Consider the following 18,373-nt stretch of genomic DNA (forward strand, 5'->3'; position numbering starts at 1 on the left):
CGTCTCAATTTCTCTGCTCCTCTCACCCATTCTAATCTGTCTCTCTCTGAACTCACTGCACTCCGTTCTCTCAGGTCCAACCCCAACATTGTCATCAAACCCGCTGACAAAGGTGGTACTGTTGTTGTCTTGCGCATGGACCTCTACCTCGCGGAGGCTGAGCGTCAACTCGCAGACGTTTCCTCCTACCTCTCCCTGGACCATGACCCCACCACAGAACATCAAGCCATTGTTTCCAGGACTGTGACTGACCTCATCTCCTCTGGAGATCTTCCTCCCACAGCTTCCAACTTGATAGTCGCCCAACCTCGGATGGCCTGCTTCTACCTCCTACCCAATATCCACAAACAGAACTGTCCTGGCAGACCGATCGTGTCAGCCTGTTCCTGCCCCACGGAACTCATTTCTCGTTATCTTGACTCCCTTCTCTCTCCCCTTGTCCAGTCCCTTCCCACCTACATCCGTGATTCCTCTGACACCTTACGTCACATCAACAATTTCCAGTTCCCTGACCCCAACCGCTTCCTCTTCACCATGGATGTCCAATCCCTCTACACCTCCATCCCCCACCAGGATGGTCTGAGGGCCCTCAGCTTCTTCCTTGAACAGAGGCCCCAACAATCCCCATCCACCACTACTCTCCTCCGTCTGGCTGAACTTGTTCTCACACTGATCAATTTCTCCTTTAACTCCTCTCACTTCCTCCAAATAAAAGGTGTGGCTATGGGTACCCGCATGGGCCCCAGCTACGCCTGTCTCTTTATGGGGTATGTGGAACATTCCTTGTTCCAGTCCTACTCCGGCCCCCTCCCACAACTCTTTCTCCGGTACATCGATGATTACTTCGGTGCTGCTTCATGCTTTCGTCGGGACCTGGAAAAATTTATTAATTTTGCTTCCAATCTCCACCCCTCCATCATCTTCACATGGTCCATCTCTGACACTTCTCTTCCCTTCCTTGACCTCTGTCTCAATTTCTGATGATAGACTGTCCACCAATATCCATTACAAGCCTACCGACTCCCACAGCTACCTCGACTACAGCTCCTCACACCCCGCTTCCTGTAAAGACTCCATCCCATTCTCTCAGTTCCTTCGCCTCCGTCGCATCTGTTCTGATGACGCTACCTTCAAAAACAGCTCCTCTGACATGTCCTCCTTCTTCCTTAACCGAGGTTTTCCATCCACGGTCGTTGACAGGGCCCTCAACCGTGTCCGGCCCATATCCCGTGCATCCTCCCTCACGCCTTCTCCTCCTTCCCAGAAACACGATAGGGTCCCCCTTGTCCTCACTTATCACCCCACCAGCCTCCGCATTCAAAGGATCATCCTCCGCCATTTCCGCCAACTCCATCATGATGCCACCACCAAACACATCTTCCCTTCACCCCCCTTGACGGCATTCCGTAGGGATCGTTCCCTCCGGGAACCCTGGTCCACTCCTCCATCACCCCCTACTCCTCAACCCCCACTTATGGCACCTCCCCATGCCCACGCAGAAGATGCAACACCTGCCCCTTCACTTCCTCTCTCCTCACCGTCCAAGGGCCCAAACACTCCTTTCAAGTGAAGCAGCATTTCACTTGCATTTCCCCTAACTTAGTCTACTGCATTCGTTGCTCCCAATGCGGTCTCCTCTACATTGGAGAGACCAAACGCAAACTGGGCGACCGTTTTGAGGAACAACTGCGGTCTGTCCGCAAGAAAGACCCAAACCTCCCTGTCGCTTGCCATTTCAACACTCCACCCTGTTCTCTTGCCAACATGTCTGTCCTTGGCTTGCTGCATTGTTCCAGTGAAGCCCAACGCAAACTGGAGGAACAGCACCTCATCTTCCGACTAGGCACTTTACAGCCCACTGGGCTGAATATTGAATTCAACAACTTTAGATCTTAAACTCCCCCTCCCCCCATCCCCACCCCGTTTCTTTCCCCCCCCCACCCGCTTTTTTTTCAATAATTTATATAGATTCTTCTTTCCCCACCTATTTCCATTATTTTTAAATCTAAAACTAAAACCTTTAGTCTTTCCACCCCACCCCCACTAGAGCTGTACTTTGAATATCCTGTTTTCCATTCTTAATTAGCACTTTTCTCAGACAAAGAACTCCACCTTCAACACCTCTTTGATCCTTTTGTCTGTGACATCTTTTGATTATCTGCTCACACCACACCCTCAATGTGTCTCTTTCACCCCCCCCACCCCACCCCCCACCCACCTTAAACCAATTTATATTTCTCCCTTGTTGAAACTATGCTGCAGTTCTGCCGAAGGGCCATGAAAGCTCGAAACGTTAACTGATTTCTTCTCCGCCGATGCTGCCAGACTTGCTGAGTTTTTCCAGGTAATTCTGTTTTTGTTTTGGATTTCCAGCATCCGCAGTAGCTTTTAGCTTTTTGTTTTTATCAGTGAATCTATGTGTTTGCTGTGACCAGGCAGAAGTTAATGTCTGGTCTTAAAAGTCACTCTTTAATATAATCAGTTTGAACCTCTCAGTCACTGAGTGTCAATTCGAACATTTTGTGTCCAAAGTTTAAAGAGAGCTCCAGAGGTTATGGATCATTACATTTCGGATACTATTCACCTCACCCACTGGCATTACTTCTGTTTGTGTGATAGAAATGTGTCTGCCTTTGGCCCAGTAATAGCTGGAGCTGAATCACGTCATCTCTCACCTCTGTGGGTCTGTCAGTTTTAAATTAGTTTTCCCTATCAGGTTCAGAATCTTCGGTGTTTCAAAAAGGAAACCTCTTAATCTTCTAAATTCCAATGATTAAAAGTTCAACTTGTTTATGATCCTCTCATCAGCCCACAGCATCATTTCAGGAATCTAGTCAGGAAAATTCACTGAATAATTTCAATATAATTATATCCCTCTCTGGTTCTAAAAGATGTTTGGGACAAAATTATTAATTATCATATTTTTATAATCTTTTGAAATAATTATAAAATGTATGCCTCTATCCGATGATAGATGCGAGGGCCACTCATTGCTATATTGACACGTGGTAGCAATAGAGAGAGCGATTTCTCTGTTTCTCCCTCCCTTGCTCCTTTTATCTCCTTCACTCTTGCTCCCTCCCCCCCCCTATCTCGCGACTTCTGTTACTAATGTTAATGATAGGTCAATATACACTGGCAATGTGAACACTCGCCCCGTGTTATGAGTCAGAATGTCACTGTTCCTTCTCCTCTCGGAAATTCAGGCCTGACATTTGATCTGATTACTAAATTGATTTCAGGTGAAGAAGAGTCACACTGACTCGAAAAGTTATCTCTGTCTTCCTCTCCACAGAGGCTCTCAGACCTGCTGAGTTTTTCCAGCTATTTTTGTTTTTGTTTCAGATTTCCAACACCTGCACTATTTTACTTTTATTTCATCGGATCATCTCCAAACAAAAATCAAAACAAACTCTGAAAACACCTTTCATTTTCAGGAACGTGACTATGCACGTCTTTGTGTTCATATATAACTGGCCCACTCTGGTTGTTGAGGTAGGGGTACATTGCAAACTGTGAAATTGTGACCTGTCAGTTCAGGAGGAGCAACATAAACAGGGAAGTCTGGAGGGACCAGTTGCAGTAAATTTGTATTGTCACCAGAAATAAACATCTTGATGTGAGCTTTTCAGATAATAGCGTGAAATGACATATCACAGAATCACACAAAGTGCAGAAGAGGCCCTTCGGCCCATCGAGTCTGCACTGACACGTGAGAAACACCTGACCTACCTACTTAATCACATTTACCAGCACTTAGCCCATAGTCTTGAATGATAAGACATGCCAAGTGCTCATCCAGGTACTTTTAAAAGTATGTGAGGCAACCCACCACGACCACCCTCCAAGGCAGTGCATTCCAGACCGTCACCACCCTCTGGGTTAAAAAAGTTATTCCTCACAGTCGCCATGAACCACCTGCCCCTCACCTTGAACTTATACCCCCTTGTGACTGATCCTTCAACTAAGGGGAACACCTGCTCCCTATCCATACTGTCTATGTCCCTAATAATCTTGTACACCTCGATCAGGTCGCCCATCAGCCCTCTCTGCTCCAACGTAAACAACACAAGAGAATCCAACCTCTTTTCATAACCTAAATGTTTCATACCAGGCCACATCCTGGTGAATCTCCTCTGCACCACCTCCAGTGCAATCACATCCTTCATATAATGTGGCCACCAGATTGTACTCCAGCTGTAGCCTCACCAAGGCTCTATACAACTCCAACATGACCTCCCTACTTTTGTAATCTATGCCTCGATTGATTAAGGCAAGTGTCTCATCTGCCTTTCCCCCACCCCACTAACATGCCCCTCCACCTTCAGAGATCTAGGGACACACACGCCAAGGTCCCTTTGTTCCTCAGATCTTCCTAGTGTCATGCCGTTCATTGAATACTTCCTTGTCAAATTACTCCTTCCATAGTGTATCACCTCACAGTTTTCAGGGTAAAACTCCATCTGCCACTTATCTGCCACTTGACCATCCCGTCTATATCTTCCTGTGGCCCAACCCACTCAACCTCGCCGTTAAACACCAATTTGCGAATGAGACCATCTACGGCTCCCATGCCTCAGAGAGCTAAACGTTCGCTGAGTTTACAATCGACAATATTCTTCATAGAAAAGGGAGCAAAGTACGAAAAAGAGGAGGAATTCACGCCTGAGAGATTCACATTATTGACCGTTGTTGCCTGTAAACATGTACATCTGAACATTGTGTAAGAGAGTGTTGGAACTGGGCGGGCGAGTCAGAGGAATGAAACTGTGTTTCCGTGTCCGTTCTGATCATGAGATTTCCGAGTTCTGCTTGCCTAAACTAAAAATATTTTATATTCAAAAGTTCCCTCTTTTCCCCAGCTTGACGCCAAAGTGAGATTTAAAGGCAATTTCTTTGTTGTTATCTAGATTTCAGTCGATAAGTAGAGGACATGTCAGAGATCGGGTGAAGGAGCCGCAGTAAATCCGGTTTTAATCGAAATTCGAGTCTTCAGTTCGCGTCAAATCTTTTCAACAGCGAACATTACAATGTCAGAGATAAGAAGGATTCAGTCTGGGACACTGGAGAGCCGGAATTTCCATGGAATTGGGGAGTTTGTGAGGAGAGAAAAACACAGAGAGGCAGCAGCAGCCTGGAGCTGACAGCAGCCTGTCTCCGCCCCGTCCGCTCGCTGCCTTTAAGTTGCTCAGTGCCGCCACCAGCGGCTTCATTTCTGAGCCCGTTCAGATCGACAGAGACACTTTTGTGCAGAGTCCCGGAACATGACCGATACTGCAGCCGCCGAAACGGCTCCTCCAGCCGCTCCCGCCGCCCAAGTCAAGACTCCCAAGAAGAAGAAGAAGGCGGCTCCCCGGAGCAGTGCAGCCGGTCCCAAAATGGGCGAGCAGATCCTCAAGGTTGTGGCGGATTGCAGCGATCGCAAGGGGATGTCGCTGCCCGCGATCAAGAAGGCGCTGCGCGGCAAAGGGCTGGATGTGGAGAAACTCGGCTCCCAGATCAAGCAAAGCATCAAGAGGAATGTGAAGAATGGCTTCCTGGTTCAGGTCAAGGGCACGGGCGCCTCGGGCTCCTTCAAAGTCCCTAAGAACACAACCCCGGGGAAAGTGGGAAAGAAGGCGAAGGCAGCAGCTGGCAAGAAATCTCCAGTGAAGAAAGCGGCAGCCAAGAAGGTGACAGCAAAGAAAGCAGCGGCCAAGAAGACTCCAGTCAAGAAAGCAACGGCCAAGAAGACTCCAGTCAAGAAAGCAGCGGCCAAGAAATCCCCAGCGAAGAAAGCAGCGGCCAAGAAACCAGCCAAGAAGGCGGCAACTCCCAAAAATCCGGTGAAGAAAGCAGCCCCCAAGAAAAAGTCTCCGGCCAAGAAGGTGACGAGCGTCAAAAAAGTGGCGAAAGGGAGGGCCAAGCCCAAAGGGAGATAAGCAAAGATGGGAAAGATCCCGAGCAAATTGTAAACCTCTAAACCCAAAGGCTCTTTTCAGAGCCACCCACATTTCACATGAAAGAGCTGATCCCCTGATCATTTGATCCCTGTCTCGGGGCTGGGAGCTGATTTCAGATGGAAATGTTTCTTTATCCTCCCATGTAAATCCTATTTTCCCGCTCACTCACTGACACACTCTCCACCCGTCCCCTCCCGCACTGTGCAATAAGACACAGGGATATCCTTACAGCTCCCTAAACGGGATGTGTCCCAGTGCATTCAATGTTTATCTTCGTTCCTTTATTCACATTTTCAGGGTCTGCAATGGAGTGATAATGGAGTAAAACCCCGTCTCACAACTAATAACCATACCTTTATATTTTCTCTAATTCTGTTGGATGAGGTGTCAGGCGAATTTCCCAATCCCATTTGGGGGTGTGGAAGGAAGGGTGAGGCTTGAGTCTAGAGATTTGTGTGTATAGAATATTACAAGGATTGAAATAGAAGCAAAAACAAAAACAAAAATACCTGGAAAAACTCAGCAGGTCTGACAGCATGGGCGGAGAGGAACACAGTTTACGTTTCGAGTCCTCATGACCCTTCAACAGAACTAAGTAAAAGTAGAAAAGGGGTGAAATATAAGCTGGTTTAAGGGAGGGGGGTGGGACAAGAAGAGTTAGGTAGAGGGCCAGTGATACGTGGAGATAACCAAATGATGTCCCAGACAACAGGACAAAGAGGTGTTGAAGGTGGTGATATTATCTAAAGGAATGTGCTAATTAAGGGTAGAAAGCAGGACAAGCAAGGTGCAGATAGCCCTAGTGGGGGTGGGGGTGGAGTGAACGAATCGAAACAGGCTAAAAGGTAGAGATAAAACAATGGATATAAATACATTTAAGAATATTGGAAATATGTGGGGAAAGAAAAATCTATATACATTATTGGATAAATAAATGCGTTTATGGCAGGCAGGAGGAGGAGCTGATTTACCAAAGACCTTGTTCTGACTGGTACTCAGTGTCTCCCGCCCCGTCTCTCACACACACACACTCTGTTTCTCTCTCTCTCTCCCTTCCTCAGTCAGGTCGGGGCGGGCTGTATAAAAGCGGAACGTGAAGCCGCTCCCCACTCATTCAGCAGCGATTTGACTGAAGAAGCATCATGTCTGGCAGAGGGAAAGGAGGCAAAGGACTGGGGAAAGGCGGAGCAAAGCGGCACCGCAAAGTGCTTCGCGATAACATCCAGGGCATCACCAAACCAGCCATCCGCCGCCTGGCTCGCCGTGGCGGTGTCAAGCGCATTTCGGGCCTGATCTACGAGGAGACCCGCGGGGTGCTGAAGGTTTTCCTGGAGAATGTGATCAGGGATGCTGTCACCTACACCGAGCACGCCAAGCGGAAGACGGTCACCGCCATGGATGTGGTGTACGCTCTGAAACGCCAGGGCCGCACTCTCTATGGATTCGGCGGCTGAACAAATCGACCCGACTCTATAACAAAACCCAAAGGCTCTTCTAAGAGCCGCCCACAACCTCACATTGAGAGCAGTGACCTTCGAGCGGGAGAGGGAAAGCGAGATGTAGTTTTATAAACACACAGCGTTTCTATCTGCGCATTTTCCATTAACAATATGATCGTGAGTCACACAAGTTTCATGGTTTAACTTAGTTCGGTTTTCAGGAATTCGCTTCCTTTATACCTGCCGAATCTCGATTCAAAGCTTGACTGAGGAACACGACAGCTCCCAAACTAACACCGAGTTCACAAGATAAAGGCCATCATTTATTACACTTTGATCAGGAGTAACTATTTTGGGATCCATCATTCTCGCTTGTTCGCACTGTTTACACCCTGTCTTCTTTCTTCGCCATCTGTTCCTGGGTCGTTGAGACAGGACAGGGTCTGGGAGGTACCAGAATACGAGCTTTAAATGGATCAGCCTGTATCGATGCAGCATGTTGTCTGGGTCCAGGAAGCACTGAACAGATTTATTCTGGCCTGTATCAGGGCGATCAATGAAATAACCCAAATTTAAGCGGGAATGTAAGGCGAATATTGAGAGGCTGATTGAAAAATATGACGACACTTAATCACCTCGATTCTGCAACCCAGGACGGACTGAAGGGTGAAGTGGAAGCTCTGATTTTGGTGCATGGTTTGCACTGCGAAGATGCATTTACGCACATTGTGGAAGATAGTTCAAATATATAAACTTCGAGATAAACTTGATTTACAGAAAGGGTGCGCAATCCGCCCACCCACATCGCCTCCCCCAGCCATAAAACACTAGAAACAAGAGCCAAGCCATTCTCTCTATAACACCTATAGGGCTTTGACATGAATAAACCGATAACGTTGATCAGGTTTATACGGGAGTCCAAAATTCCGCCCATCAATAGAAGTTTTAAACCAGCCTGCTGTAAACCGATCAGGGAATGAATGAGAATTTAGTCCGTGTTCGAAAGCAGGAAGTCGGAGCTGGGACCAAAATGGGGTTCGAAAACATAGAGACATTGTGATATTTGTCCATTCAGATTGATTTTATCTGCCTTCAAACTAGGTTTATTTTTATGTCAGTTACACGTCCCTCTGAAATTGGCGGGCATTTTGAAATTGATGAACTGTCAGTTGCTGCTCCACCAATCAGGGCCCAGGAATCCAAGCAGCCCGCTGCTCTTTTCAAATTTCTGGGCGGGATTGCGCTGCATCCAATCAGGACAGGAGGGAGGTGACGGACATGTCTTAAATAGACAGACACAGAGCGGCTTGATCATTCTCAGAGTCTGTGTTCCACAGCGTTTGTTATCATGGCCAGGACCAAGCAGACAGCGCGCAAGTCGACCGGAGGGAAAGCTCCCCGCAAGCAGCTGGCTACCAAAGCTGCCCGCAAGAGCGCTCCAGCCACGGGCGGCGTCAAGAAGCCCCATCGCTACAGGCCCGGCACTGTGGCTCTGCGGGAGATCCGCCGCTACCAGAAATCCACCGAGCTGCTGATCCGCAAACTGCCCTTCCAGCGCCTGGTGCGAGAGATCGCTCAGGACTTCAAGACCGACCTGCGCTTCCAGAGCTCGGCCGTCATGGCCCTGCAAGAGGCCAGCGAGGCTTACCTGGTGGGGCTCTTTGAGGACACCAACCTGTGCGCCATCCACGCCAAGCGAGTCACCATCATGCCCAAGGACATCCAGCTGGCCCGCCGCATCCGCGGGGAGCGCGCCTAAAAACCCGACCCCCCAGCACCAAGTGCAACAAAGGCTCTTTTAAGAGCCACAAAGTCGGTCAGAGAAAGAGCTGCGATCAATTGTTAAAAGACGCCACCTCTTCTGCATATAATTTTCATTAGGACTAAAACCCGGATTCAGCTCCCAATGCAACAATTCAGCTCTGAAATATTTCATCCGGTTCCTCCCCTCTGCTGCATTTGGCGGATTTGAGGTGATTCCGTGAACAATTGTGTGTAATTTCACATTTAATTGGAATTGGGATCAGTTAATTATTCGAAGAACATTTTCCTGAACATTGTCAATTGATCATATATAGATGCAGCACAGACTCCTGGTGTCTGGTACAGGCAACAGCACCAGCGTCTCGTTGTAACCAGCGCCTTCACAGATCGCATTAGAAATATAATGTCACTCCGAATCGATAGGGATGTTATCGCGCATCCGGATAGACAACAGGTCGCCCCTTTCACTGATTAAGTGAGTGGCTCTGAAAAGAGCCTTTGGGTTCTCAGTTTAAAGAATGGTCGCTTCACTTGGTCTTGGCGGCTGCAGCGGCGCCGCTTTTCTTGGGCAGCAGCACGGCCTGGATATTAGGCAGCACCCCGCCCTGAGCGATGGTCACCCCTCCCAGCAGCTTGTTGAGCTCCTCGTCGTTGCGGACGGCCAGCTGCAGGTGCCTGGGGATGATGCGGGTCTTCTTGTTGTCCCGGGCCGCGTTGCCGGCCAGCTCGAGGATTTCAGCCGTCAGGTACTCGAGCACGGCGGCCAGATAGACCGGGGCTCCGGCACCCACACGCTCAGCGTAGTTCCCCTTCCTCAGCAGCCTGTGAACGCGGCCCACCGGGAACTGCAGTCCGGCCCGGGAGGAGCGAGACCTGGCCTTGGACCGAACTTTCCCACCGGTCTTTCCTCTTCCAGACATGGCAACAATCTCACAAGCACTTTCACAGAGAATGCTGATATCCGCCTTCTTTCAGTTCTCTTATACTCTCAGGAGGAATGGTGGTGCCCTCAGAGCTGATTGGGCAATTATATTATAGCTCATAATATTCTTCATGTTACCAATCAGATTTCTGCCTGACTCACCAATGCGGGCAAGCAACGTATGAAGTCGGAAGTTAAGGGCGCCAAATCATCAGTTAAACAAACGATTATATATTTCAAATTTGAAATGACCGCCAAAAAATTAATCAAAGGAAATATCGCACAGAAATCATCTTAGCTATCAAAGGAAAATTCCTATACAAATCGTGCCAATGCTTAACATTAAAGCAGTTCTGTTACAGAATGTTATAAGATTTCTCGCTCTCTTTTCCTCGATAACATTTTACCTGAAACTGTCAGTTTCTGGTTTTGCCTGTGGACAAGAGGACAATAAAGGCGCCAATTTACCAGAATCAAAACTTTTGTTTTTTACATGTTCGTGAGTGTCAAAAGCGGAGTGCACATTTTTTGGCGTAAATTTGCCAGTATTGACACTGAGGCTTCCTACACCGCCAGGACTTATACGGAATGATTTAATCAAATCAGCTTTTATAATGCTGGGGAGGGATAGCATCTTTGAGGGGGTCAAAGATAGACTCTGTTTGATTACATTTATGCAACACGGCAGGGTCTATTCTGAAGCAGCAAGCATACATTGTATTCACAGTTTTGGTCCCCTCGCTTGAGGAAGGATGTAGTTGCACTGGAGGCGGTTCGGGGGAGGTTCACTAGATTGATTCCAGAGATGCGAGGCTAGTCTAACGAGGAGAGGTTGAGCAGTTTAGGCCTATAGTCGCCCGAGTTTGGAAGGATGAGAGGAGATCTAATTGAGGTACATAAGATGCTAAATGGGATAGACAAAGTTGACATAGAGCGAATGTTTTCCCTCGTGGGGCATTCTAGAACGAAAGGCCATAGTTTTAGGCTAAGAGGTGGTAGATTTTAATCAGAGATTAGGAGGAATTCCTGTTCTCAAAGGGTCATGAACCTGTGGAATTCACTACCTCAGAACGCAATGGATGCCTGGATGCTGAATAAATTTGAGGATGAGGTGGACAGATTTTTAATTAGTAACGGGTTGAAAGGTTATGGGGAGAGGGAGGGAAATTTTCGTTGAGGCCAAAATGAGATCTTAAAGAATGGCAGGGCAGGATCGAGGGATTTAATTGCCTACTCCTGCTCCTTGTTCTTATGTGTTTTATGTATTCCAGACAAAAAATAAAAATAACAATTCTCTGCAGGCTATGTGATTCTGGGGTTAAGCCTACCAATCATTATCTGGTATTTAAATGTAGCTTTCATTCACTAACACTCTATGGTCAATAATAGAGTTTTTCTTCCTAAATTTAAATCCGAAATGTGTTTCTGTTTTTGTTTTTATCTCTGCAAAATTCAGTTTTAAGTCAGTGTGGATTTTACCTGGTGCATGTCAGTCCCTGGACATTATTTTATATTTCAGTCGACATATGTTACTACAAATATCAGAGTATGTTTCTATTGTCATTTTATTTCCCACATTATCTGTCCAATCCTGCTATGGGTGTATGGAATACCTGCCTCTTCATGATATATAAATGTGAACTTTAATCTGTAATGGCAATTATTCCAAAACACATTAGGGAAAAAACAAGGAATGTCAGACCAATTGTCTATTATTACATAACAGGACACTTAGACAATATCAACGAAATTGGACAAAGACAGCATGCATTTATGAAAGGAAATCATGTTGGATAAATCTATTGCAGCTTTTTTGGAGAGGTAACTAGCAAAATAGACAAGGGAGAACCAAATGATATGGTGCATTTGGATTTTCAGAAAGCTGTTGATAAAGCCCCACAAAAGACGTTAGTGTACTACATTGAAGTGCATTGGATGGGAGTAATAATATATGGGCATGGATTGAGAAAAGATTAGCAAACAGGAAACAGAGAACAGGAATAAATCAGTCTTTTTGAGATTGGCAGGAGGTGACAAGTGATGTTGCAAAGAGATCAGTGCCTGGGCCCCAGTATTCAGAATATACAACAATTATTTTGATGATGGAACCAAAGGTAATATTTCTAAGATTGCTGATGACACAAAGCTAGGAGGGAATGTGAGAGATGAGGAGGAAATTAAGAGTGTTCATGGAGATTGAGAGAAGATGCGAGAGTGGACAAAAACAGGGCAGATGCTGTATAACGTGGATAGATGTGAATTTATCCACTTTGGCTGGTAAAAAAAGAATGGCAGAGTTTATTTAAATAGTGATAGGTTGGGTAATTTTGATATATGAGGGTACCTCCGTGCAGCAAATGATCACCAGGTTGATTCAAGGGCTGGCAGGTTTGTTGCATGAGGAGAGATTGAACAGTTTCGGTCTGTATTCACTCAAATTTTGTAGAATGAAAGGGGGATGTATTTGAAATACTGACAGGGCTGGACAGACCTGGTGCAGGGATGATGTTTTTTCTGAGTGCGAAGCCTAGAACAAGTGTTCATAATCTCAGGATAGGGGGTAGGCCATTTAGGACTGTGATGAGCAGAAACCTCTTCACTCGGAGGGTGGTGAACATGTGATCAAGCTGCATTCATTTTGTTACCTCCAGTATCTTGTATTATATGTGAATGAATATATTTTCCCCTCTCTGTATCACTCAGTATCTGTGATTTTTGCATGAGTTGGATTAACTCTATATCTAATATGTTACGCTATCCACAAAAGTGGGATTTCATTTGAATGTCTCAACATCTGGAATTAGATGTGAAGTTCAAGTTGTTATTCATATAGTCAATCAGTTTCTGTGATTCTGTATGTGACTGCGACTCAGTACTTGTCAGGTCTTGGTAAATGATTGCTAGTGTTAGCCTGTCGATTTGATTAATGCATTGAAGAAATAGATTTCACAAACATGCAAGGGATAAAAGTTAGGTAAAGACAAAATCTACACATGTACAATAATGGATTCATATACACAGAGCACAAATTTGAGATACACAATCAGTGCAATAATTGAGATTTATGGAATTAATTCCAACACAGCTGACGGTCAGGAGGTAGACAATTAAATTTCATGTAAATTAATTCCAAAACTACATTCTGTACCAGAGAAAGACAAATGGGAAATTAGCCCTGCCCACTCCCACACAAACACGCACACAACCGCAGAATCATGCACTAACACAAACAGACACACATGCAAAGCATGTAGTTTTATAAAAACACAGCGTTTCCATCTGCGCATTCAACATTCACAAAACTATCGTGAGTCACACAAGTTTTCATGGTTTAATTTAGTTCGGTTTTCAGGAATTCACTTCCTTTCTACCTCTCGATGTTCGACTCCAAGCTTAGCTGACAGCTCCCAAACTAATACCGAGGTCACAAGATAAAGGCCATCATTTATTATAATATGATCAGGAGGAGCTATTTTGAGACGCATTATTCTCGCTTCTTCGCAATATTTTCACCCTGTCTTTTTTTCATTACAAACTGAATCAAACAGATATGACATACATAACATGAATTCCTGAGTCTCATTCACAAAGACTTTGCCGGAGTTGCAGACTGAAGGCTACACCTTAGTTCACACAAAACCAATGAATGAAACCTGTCTTTGATAAAAACAAAGTTTCATGTTTAAATGTGCATCAGAGCCGGGAAACAGTAATAGATTAATTTCTGGCAGAAAATCGTCGTTAAAGTTAACCCAGTCAGTTCCAAACGATTAAAAGATAGGCCTCCCTTATTGTACTATATCATATTTAATTGCAAGTACCACACTCGCTTTTAAAATCAGGAATCCATTCGTGTTTAAACTCGGATCTTTTTGCAGTCCTAACAGCCGGCGGAATTTCACGTTTACCGAGTGCTGCTGTTAAGCAATATCGGCCTGGATGTACAAGTGTGATATTATTATAAAAATAATAAAATTAGATTATAATATTGTATCCAGATTGCAGGTTATTAATTCACTCCAATTTGAAGTGGTTCCGAATGAGTATTTATCTTGTTGCACGACTCGTGTTCGGTCTGCAGATGGAGCCAGGTAACAATAACTTGCACCTTATCGTTACTGAACACATGTCGAGAAGCAACGGGCCTAATGCTGCTCTTGGAAAATGCCTAGCTAGCCCCCCGCCCCCCGTTAAAGAGGCAATGGCAGTGGCCAACTAATCGCCCTCCATACTGATCGGAACAAGCTGTTATATTCTGCACTTGCTGTTTTCTGCAATGGAATAGTGACTTTAGCTCTGAACCTCTCCGTCACTGCAATTGATTTATGCATTTTATTCTATAGCTGTCAGGGCCTGGAAGTGACTGAGAGGTGGACTTTGCTTCTGCTGCCATCAGCTTTTGACAAGCTGCAAAAATGTCAGATTCATTCCGTGTGTATCAGTCTCTGGTGCTACAGACGAAAGGTGTTACCCTTCAGCACCTGTCAGTTTGTGGTACTGTGTATGACTGCAGGATTAATACACTAAATGTCATTTTTGTCAACCTTGCGGTGTAGAATTCATTTCGTTTCACAATGTTTGTTTAGGATTGGGAAATTGTGTATTTCATTATGTCCTCTCGCTATCCGTGTACTGTGATCGAGTTAATTTTGCACTAAGCAGTACTCTTGTATTATAGGTGGATTTAATTGTACCTCTGTGTATCGCTAAGTATCTCTTATGTACTCAAGAGTAGGATTAATTCTATGCCCTGGTGCAATCAGTGAGAGTGAATTCCATCTGAATCTGTCAATATCTGGAACTAAATGTGAGGTTCAAAGAGATACTGATTGATTCAACAACTTTGAGTGAGAGTTGTTTTGTGTTCGTCAATCTGTGGCATGTTATGTGACTGTGGGTTTCCTCTGTGTCTTTTTGACTGTTTTTCCTTTTTTTGTCGTGTGTCTGTATACGTGTTTGTGTGTGTGTGTGTGTTTGTGTGTGTGTGTGTGTGTTTGTGTCTGTGTGTGTGTGTGTGTGTTTGTGTGTGTGTGTTTGTGTGTGTGTGTTTATGTGTGCGCGTGTTTGTGTGTGTGTGGCTCTATCTCTGCATTTAATTTTCTGCTACTCTGTTTGTGATTGGATTAATGCTTTGTTTGTTCTGGGTGTGCCTGTGTTTATATTTTTGTGTGCGTGTGTTTGTGTAAGTATGCAATAGATCTTGTGCGCATGTGTGTTTATGTTTGTGTGTGAGTTTGCTTTGCATGTGTGTCTGTGTGTGTTAGTGCATGAGTCTGCGAGTGTGTGAGTGTTTGTGTGGGAGTGTGCAGGAATCATTTCCCATTTGTCTTCGTCCAGTACAGGATGCAGTTTTGGAATTAATTTACATGAAATTTAATTGTCAATCCCGTGATCGTCACCTATTGTGGAATTAATTCCCTATATCTCAATGATTGTACCGATCGTGTATCTCAAATTTGTGCTCTGTGTATATTTTTCCTTTATTGTACATGTGTAGGTTCCTCCTGTACCCAATATGTATCCCATGCATGTGTGTGAAAACTATTTCTTCAATTCCTTAATCTGTTACTGTTTCCCGGCTCTGTTGCAGATTTAGACATGAAACTTTGCATTTATCAAAGACCGGTTTTATTCATTTGTTTTGTTTGAACTAAGGTATAGCATTCAGGCTGCAACTCGGCAAAAACCTTTGTGAATGATAATGAGACCCTTGAAATTACATGCTTTGTATGTCATATCTGATTGATTCAGTTTGTAACGATTTTACGTTATGAATCATAGTGAGCATATTGACCTGGAACGTGTTGTGTATTCAGGCTGTACTAATTAAAATTACACTTTCTCCTTATTTCAGATATGGCATGAGATCTTTTGAGGGGAATTTAACGTGCCCCCAGACTCTTGGTCTTTGGTACGGGCTGTTATGTTTTAATTATCAACTTACATATTTTGATGCATTTTCACATGTGATTTTACTGTAGTTATCAACACCTGATCTCCCTGTACCCAATCTCTGCCTATTTTGAAAAGTCGGTATTGAAAAATATCATTTTATTCTGCACCTCTCCATCTCTGGTATGTGTCTGTGGCTTTTTAATGTGGGTGTCTGCCCCTGTTACCAGAATCCAGCTTTCTTCTGTGTCTGTCAGTGCCCCCTATGAGAGTGGTGATACGTTATTGACTGTACTTGTCAATATCGGCTTTATGAGTGCGGCAGCGCCCCGAAGCCGAATTTCACACTGGGAATACATCAACGATCGTCCTGATTTATCTCTTTTTATTCGTTAGCAGCGGCCTCCTTCTGTGCAGAGATTAGTTCCCTGATTTGCATGGACAGGATGGTCAATAAGCATCCAGTGCAACAGGCAGTTATCAAACTATGGTCAACTGCTTGTAATGCAGGTATGTTAATCCCTGTCTGACCATCAGACTCTATCCTACGCTACACCATCTGCATGTAGGAACACATTACACTATAGAGTTTTGGAGTTTTGAATTTGATTTTGTCACTTCCCTGTTACATCATCTAATTTAAATTGCTTCTGCTGCGTACGTATGTTGTTGCACGGCTCATCTTCTGTCAGGAGGTGGCAGCAGTTCACTATAACTTGGATCTGGCTCTTTCTGATCAAACATCTAGAAAACAAGATCATGGCTGATTTCTTTGTGTTTCAGTCCCCATATTATCATCTACCCCCATAACCTTTGATTCCCTTGCCTATTAAAAATCTATCTACCTCTGCCTTAAAAGTTCTCAATGACCCTGCCTCCACTACCTTCTGAGGCAGAGATTTCCAAAGTCACACAGCCCTCTGAGAGAGAAAAAAATATCCTCACCCATGTCCAAAGAGGGCGATATCTAATTTAAAAACAGAGCCCCCTATTTGTGGAAACATCCTCTTGGTGTCCACAATTTCAAGGCCATTTAGGATCTTGTATACATCAATCAATCACCCCTCACTCTACTGAGACCCAGTGGAAACAAGCACAGTCTGTCCAACCTTTTCTTATAAGACATCACACTCATTCCAGGTATCTATCTAGTAAATCTCCTCTGAACCACCTCCAATTAGTGTGAAGTTATCCACATCAGTTGAAAAGACAGCATGGGAGAGTGTTATTTAAATGGTGATAGACTGGGAAAGGTTGAAGTAAAAAGTGAGCTGGGTACCCATGCACAACAATCACTGAGAGCAAGCATGCAGGTGCAGGTAGCACTTAAGAAGGCAAATGATATGTTGGCCTTCATCATGACATGGTTGATTGCAGGAGCAAGGATGTCTAACTGCAGCTATACAGGGCCTTGGCAAGACCTCTCCTGGAGTATTGTGTGCAGCTTTGGTCTCCTTGCCTAAGGGAGGATATATTTATCATAAGAGGAGTGCAGCGAACGTTCACCAGAGTGATTCCTGGGATGGCAGGATTGTCCTCTGAGGAGAGTTTGGGTCGAGTAGGCCTGTTTTCACTGGAGTTTAAAAGGATGAGTGGGGGTCTCAATGAAAGGTGTAACATTCTGACAGGGCTGGACAGATTGGGTGCAGGGATGATGATTCCTCTGGCTGGGGGTCTAGAACAAGGGGTCACATTCTCAGGATGCAGGGTAGATGGTTTAGGAAAGAGATGAGGAGAAACTTCTTCAATCAGAGGGTGGTAAACCTGTGCAATTCTCTATGATAGAAGAGTGTGAAAGGCAAGTCACTGAATATATTTAAGAGCGAAATGGATTGATTTCAAGACTCCAAATGGACAAGGCTATGATGCCAGTGTGGTTGGATGGTGTTGAGATATAGGGTCAGCCATGATTGAATTGAATGGCAGCGCAGGCTCAACAGGGCAAATGACCTACTCCTGCTCCTATTTTCTCTCTTTCCATGCCTGATATGTGATAATAGATTTCAGCTGTACCAGTTAGTTCATGTTTGGGATGTGTGTATTTTGTTCTGTATTCATATCTCTGTCTTGCAAGTGGTATATTTTGCTGTGTTCCTGATAATTTCTGATGAGCTGAACGGTGGTTCTGTTTAGAATCTGTTGATTTCTGCTATGTGAATATGGGATTTCCTTTGTCCTTGTCAGTTTATGGCATGAAGGATTAAATCTGCAGCTAATGCAAATTCCAAATACTGTGGATATTGGAAATCTCAAGAAGAAAAGTCAAAAATGCTGGAAATACTGAGCAGCTCTGGCAAGATTTGTGGAGACAGAAACAAAATTGCCATTTGTTTGAAAACTCCGACCTGATGAAGGATCATTGACCTGAAATGTTCAGTCTCATTTTTTTCTCCAGAGATTCTCACAAACTTGCT

General features: G+C 44.8%; 4 protein-coding genes across 4 annotated transcripts; 3 read left to right on the forward strand and 1 right to left on the reverse strand.

The window, feature by feature from the left end:
* The first annotated feature begins 5,264 nt into the window (after positions 1–5,264).
* Positions 5,265–5,921, forward strand: LOC144672497 (histone H1-like). The gene has a single exon (XM_078534341.1). The coding sequence runs from the start codon at positions 5,265–5,267 to the stop codon at positions 5,919–5,921; it is 657 nt and encodes a 218-aa protein (XP_078390467.1).
* Positions 5,922–7,084: 1,163 nt separating this feature from the next.
* On the forward strand, positions 7,085–7,396 carry LOC144672392 (histone H4). The gene has a single exon (XM_078534238.1). It carries the CDS (start codon positions 7,085–7,087, stop codon positions 7,394–7,396), a length of 312 nt encoding a protein of 103 aa, XP_078390364.1.
* A 1,333-nt stretch (positions 7,397–8,729) lies between these two features.
* LOC144672384 (histone H3) lies at positions 8,730–9,140 on the forward strand. The gene has a single exon (XM_078534229.1). It carries the CDS (start codon positions 8,730–8,732, stop codon positions 9,138–9,140), a length of 411 nt encoding a protein of 136 aa, XP_078390355.1.
* Positions 9,141–9,605: 465 nt separating this feature from the next.
* LOC144672400 (histone H2AX-like) lies at positions 9,606–10,104 on the reverse strand. Its single transcript, XM_078534245.1, has one exon. The coding sequence runs from the start codon at positions 10,063–10,065 to the stop codon at positions 9,673–9,675; it is 393 nt and encodes a 130-aa protein (XP_078390371.1). The 5' UTR covers positions 10,066–10,104; the 3' UTR covers positions 9,606–9,672.
* Between the last annotated feature and the right edge of the window lie 8,269 nt (positions 10,105–18,373).

The sequence above is a fragment of the Cetorhinus maximus genome, chromosome 38 (genome assembly GCF_964194155.1).
Source record: "Cetorhinus maximus chromosome 38, sCetMax3.hap1.1, whole genome shotgun sequence".
NCBI classification, from domain to species: domain Eukaryota; kingdom Metazoa; phylum Chordata; class Chondrichthyes; order Lamniformes; family Cetorhinidae; genus Cetorhinus; species Cetorhinus maximus.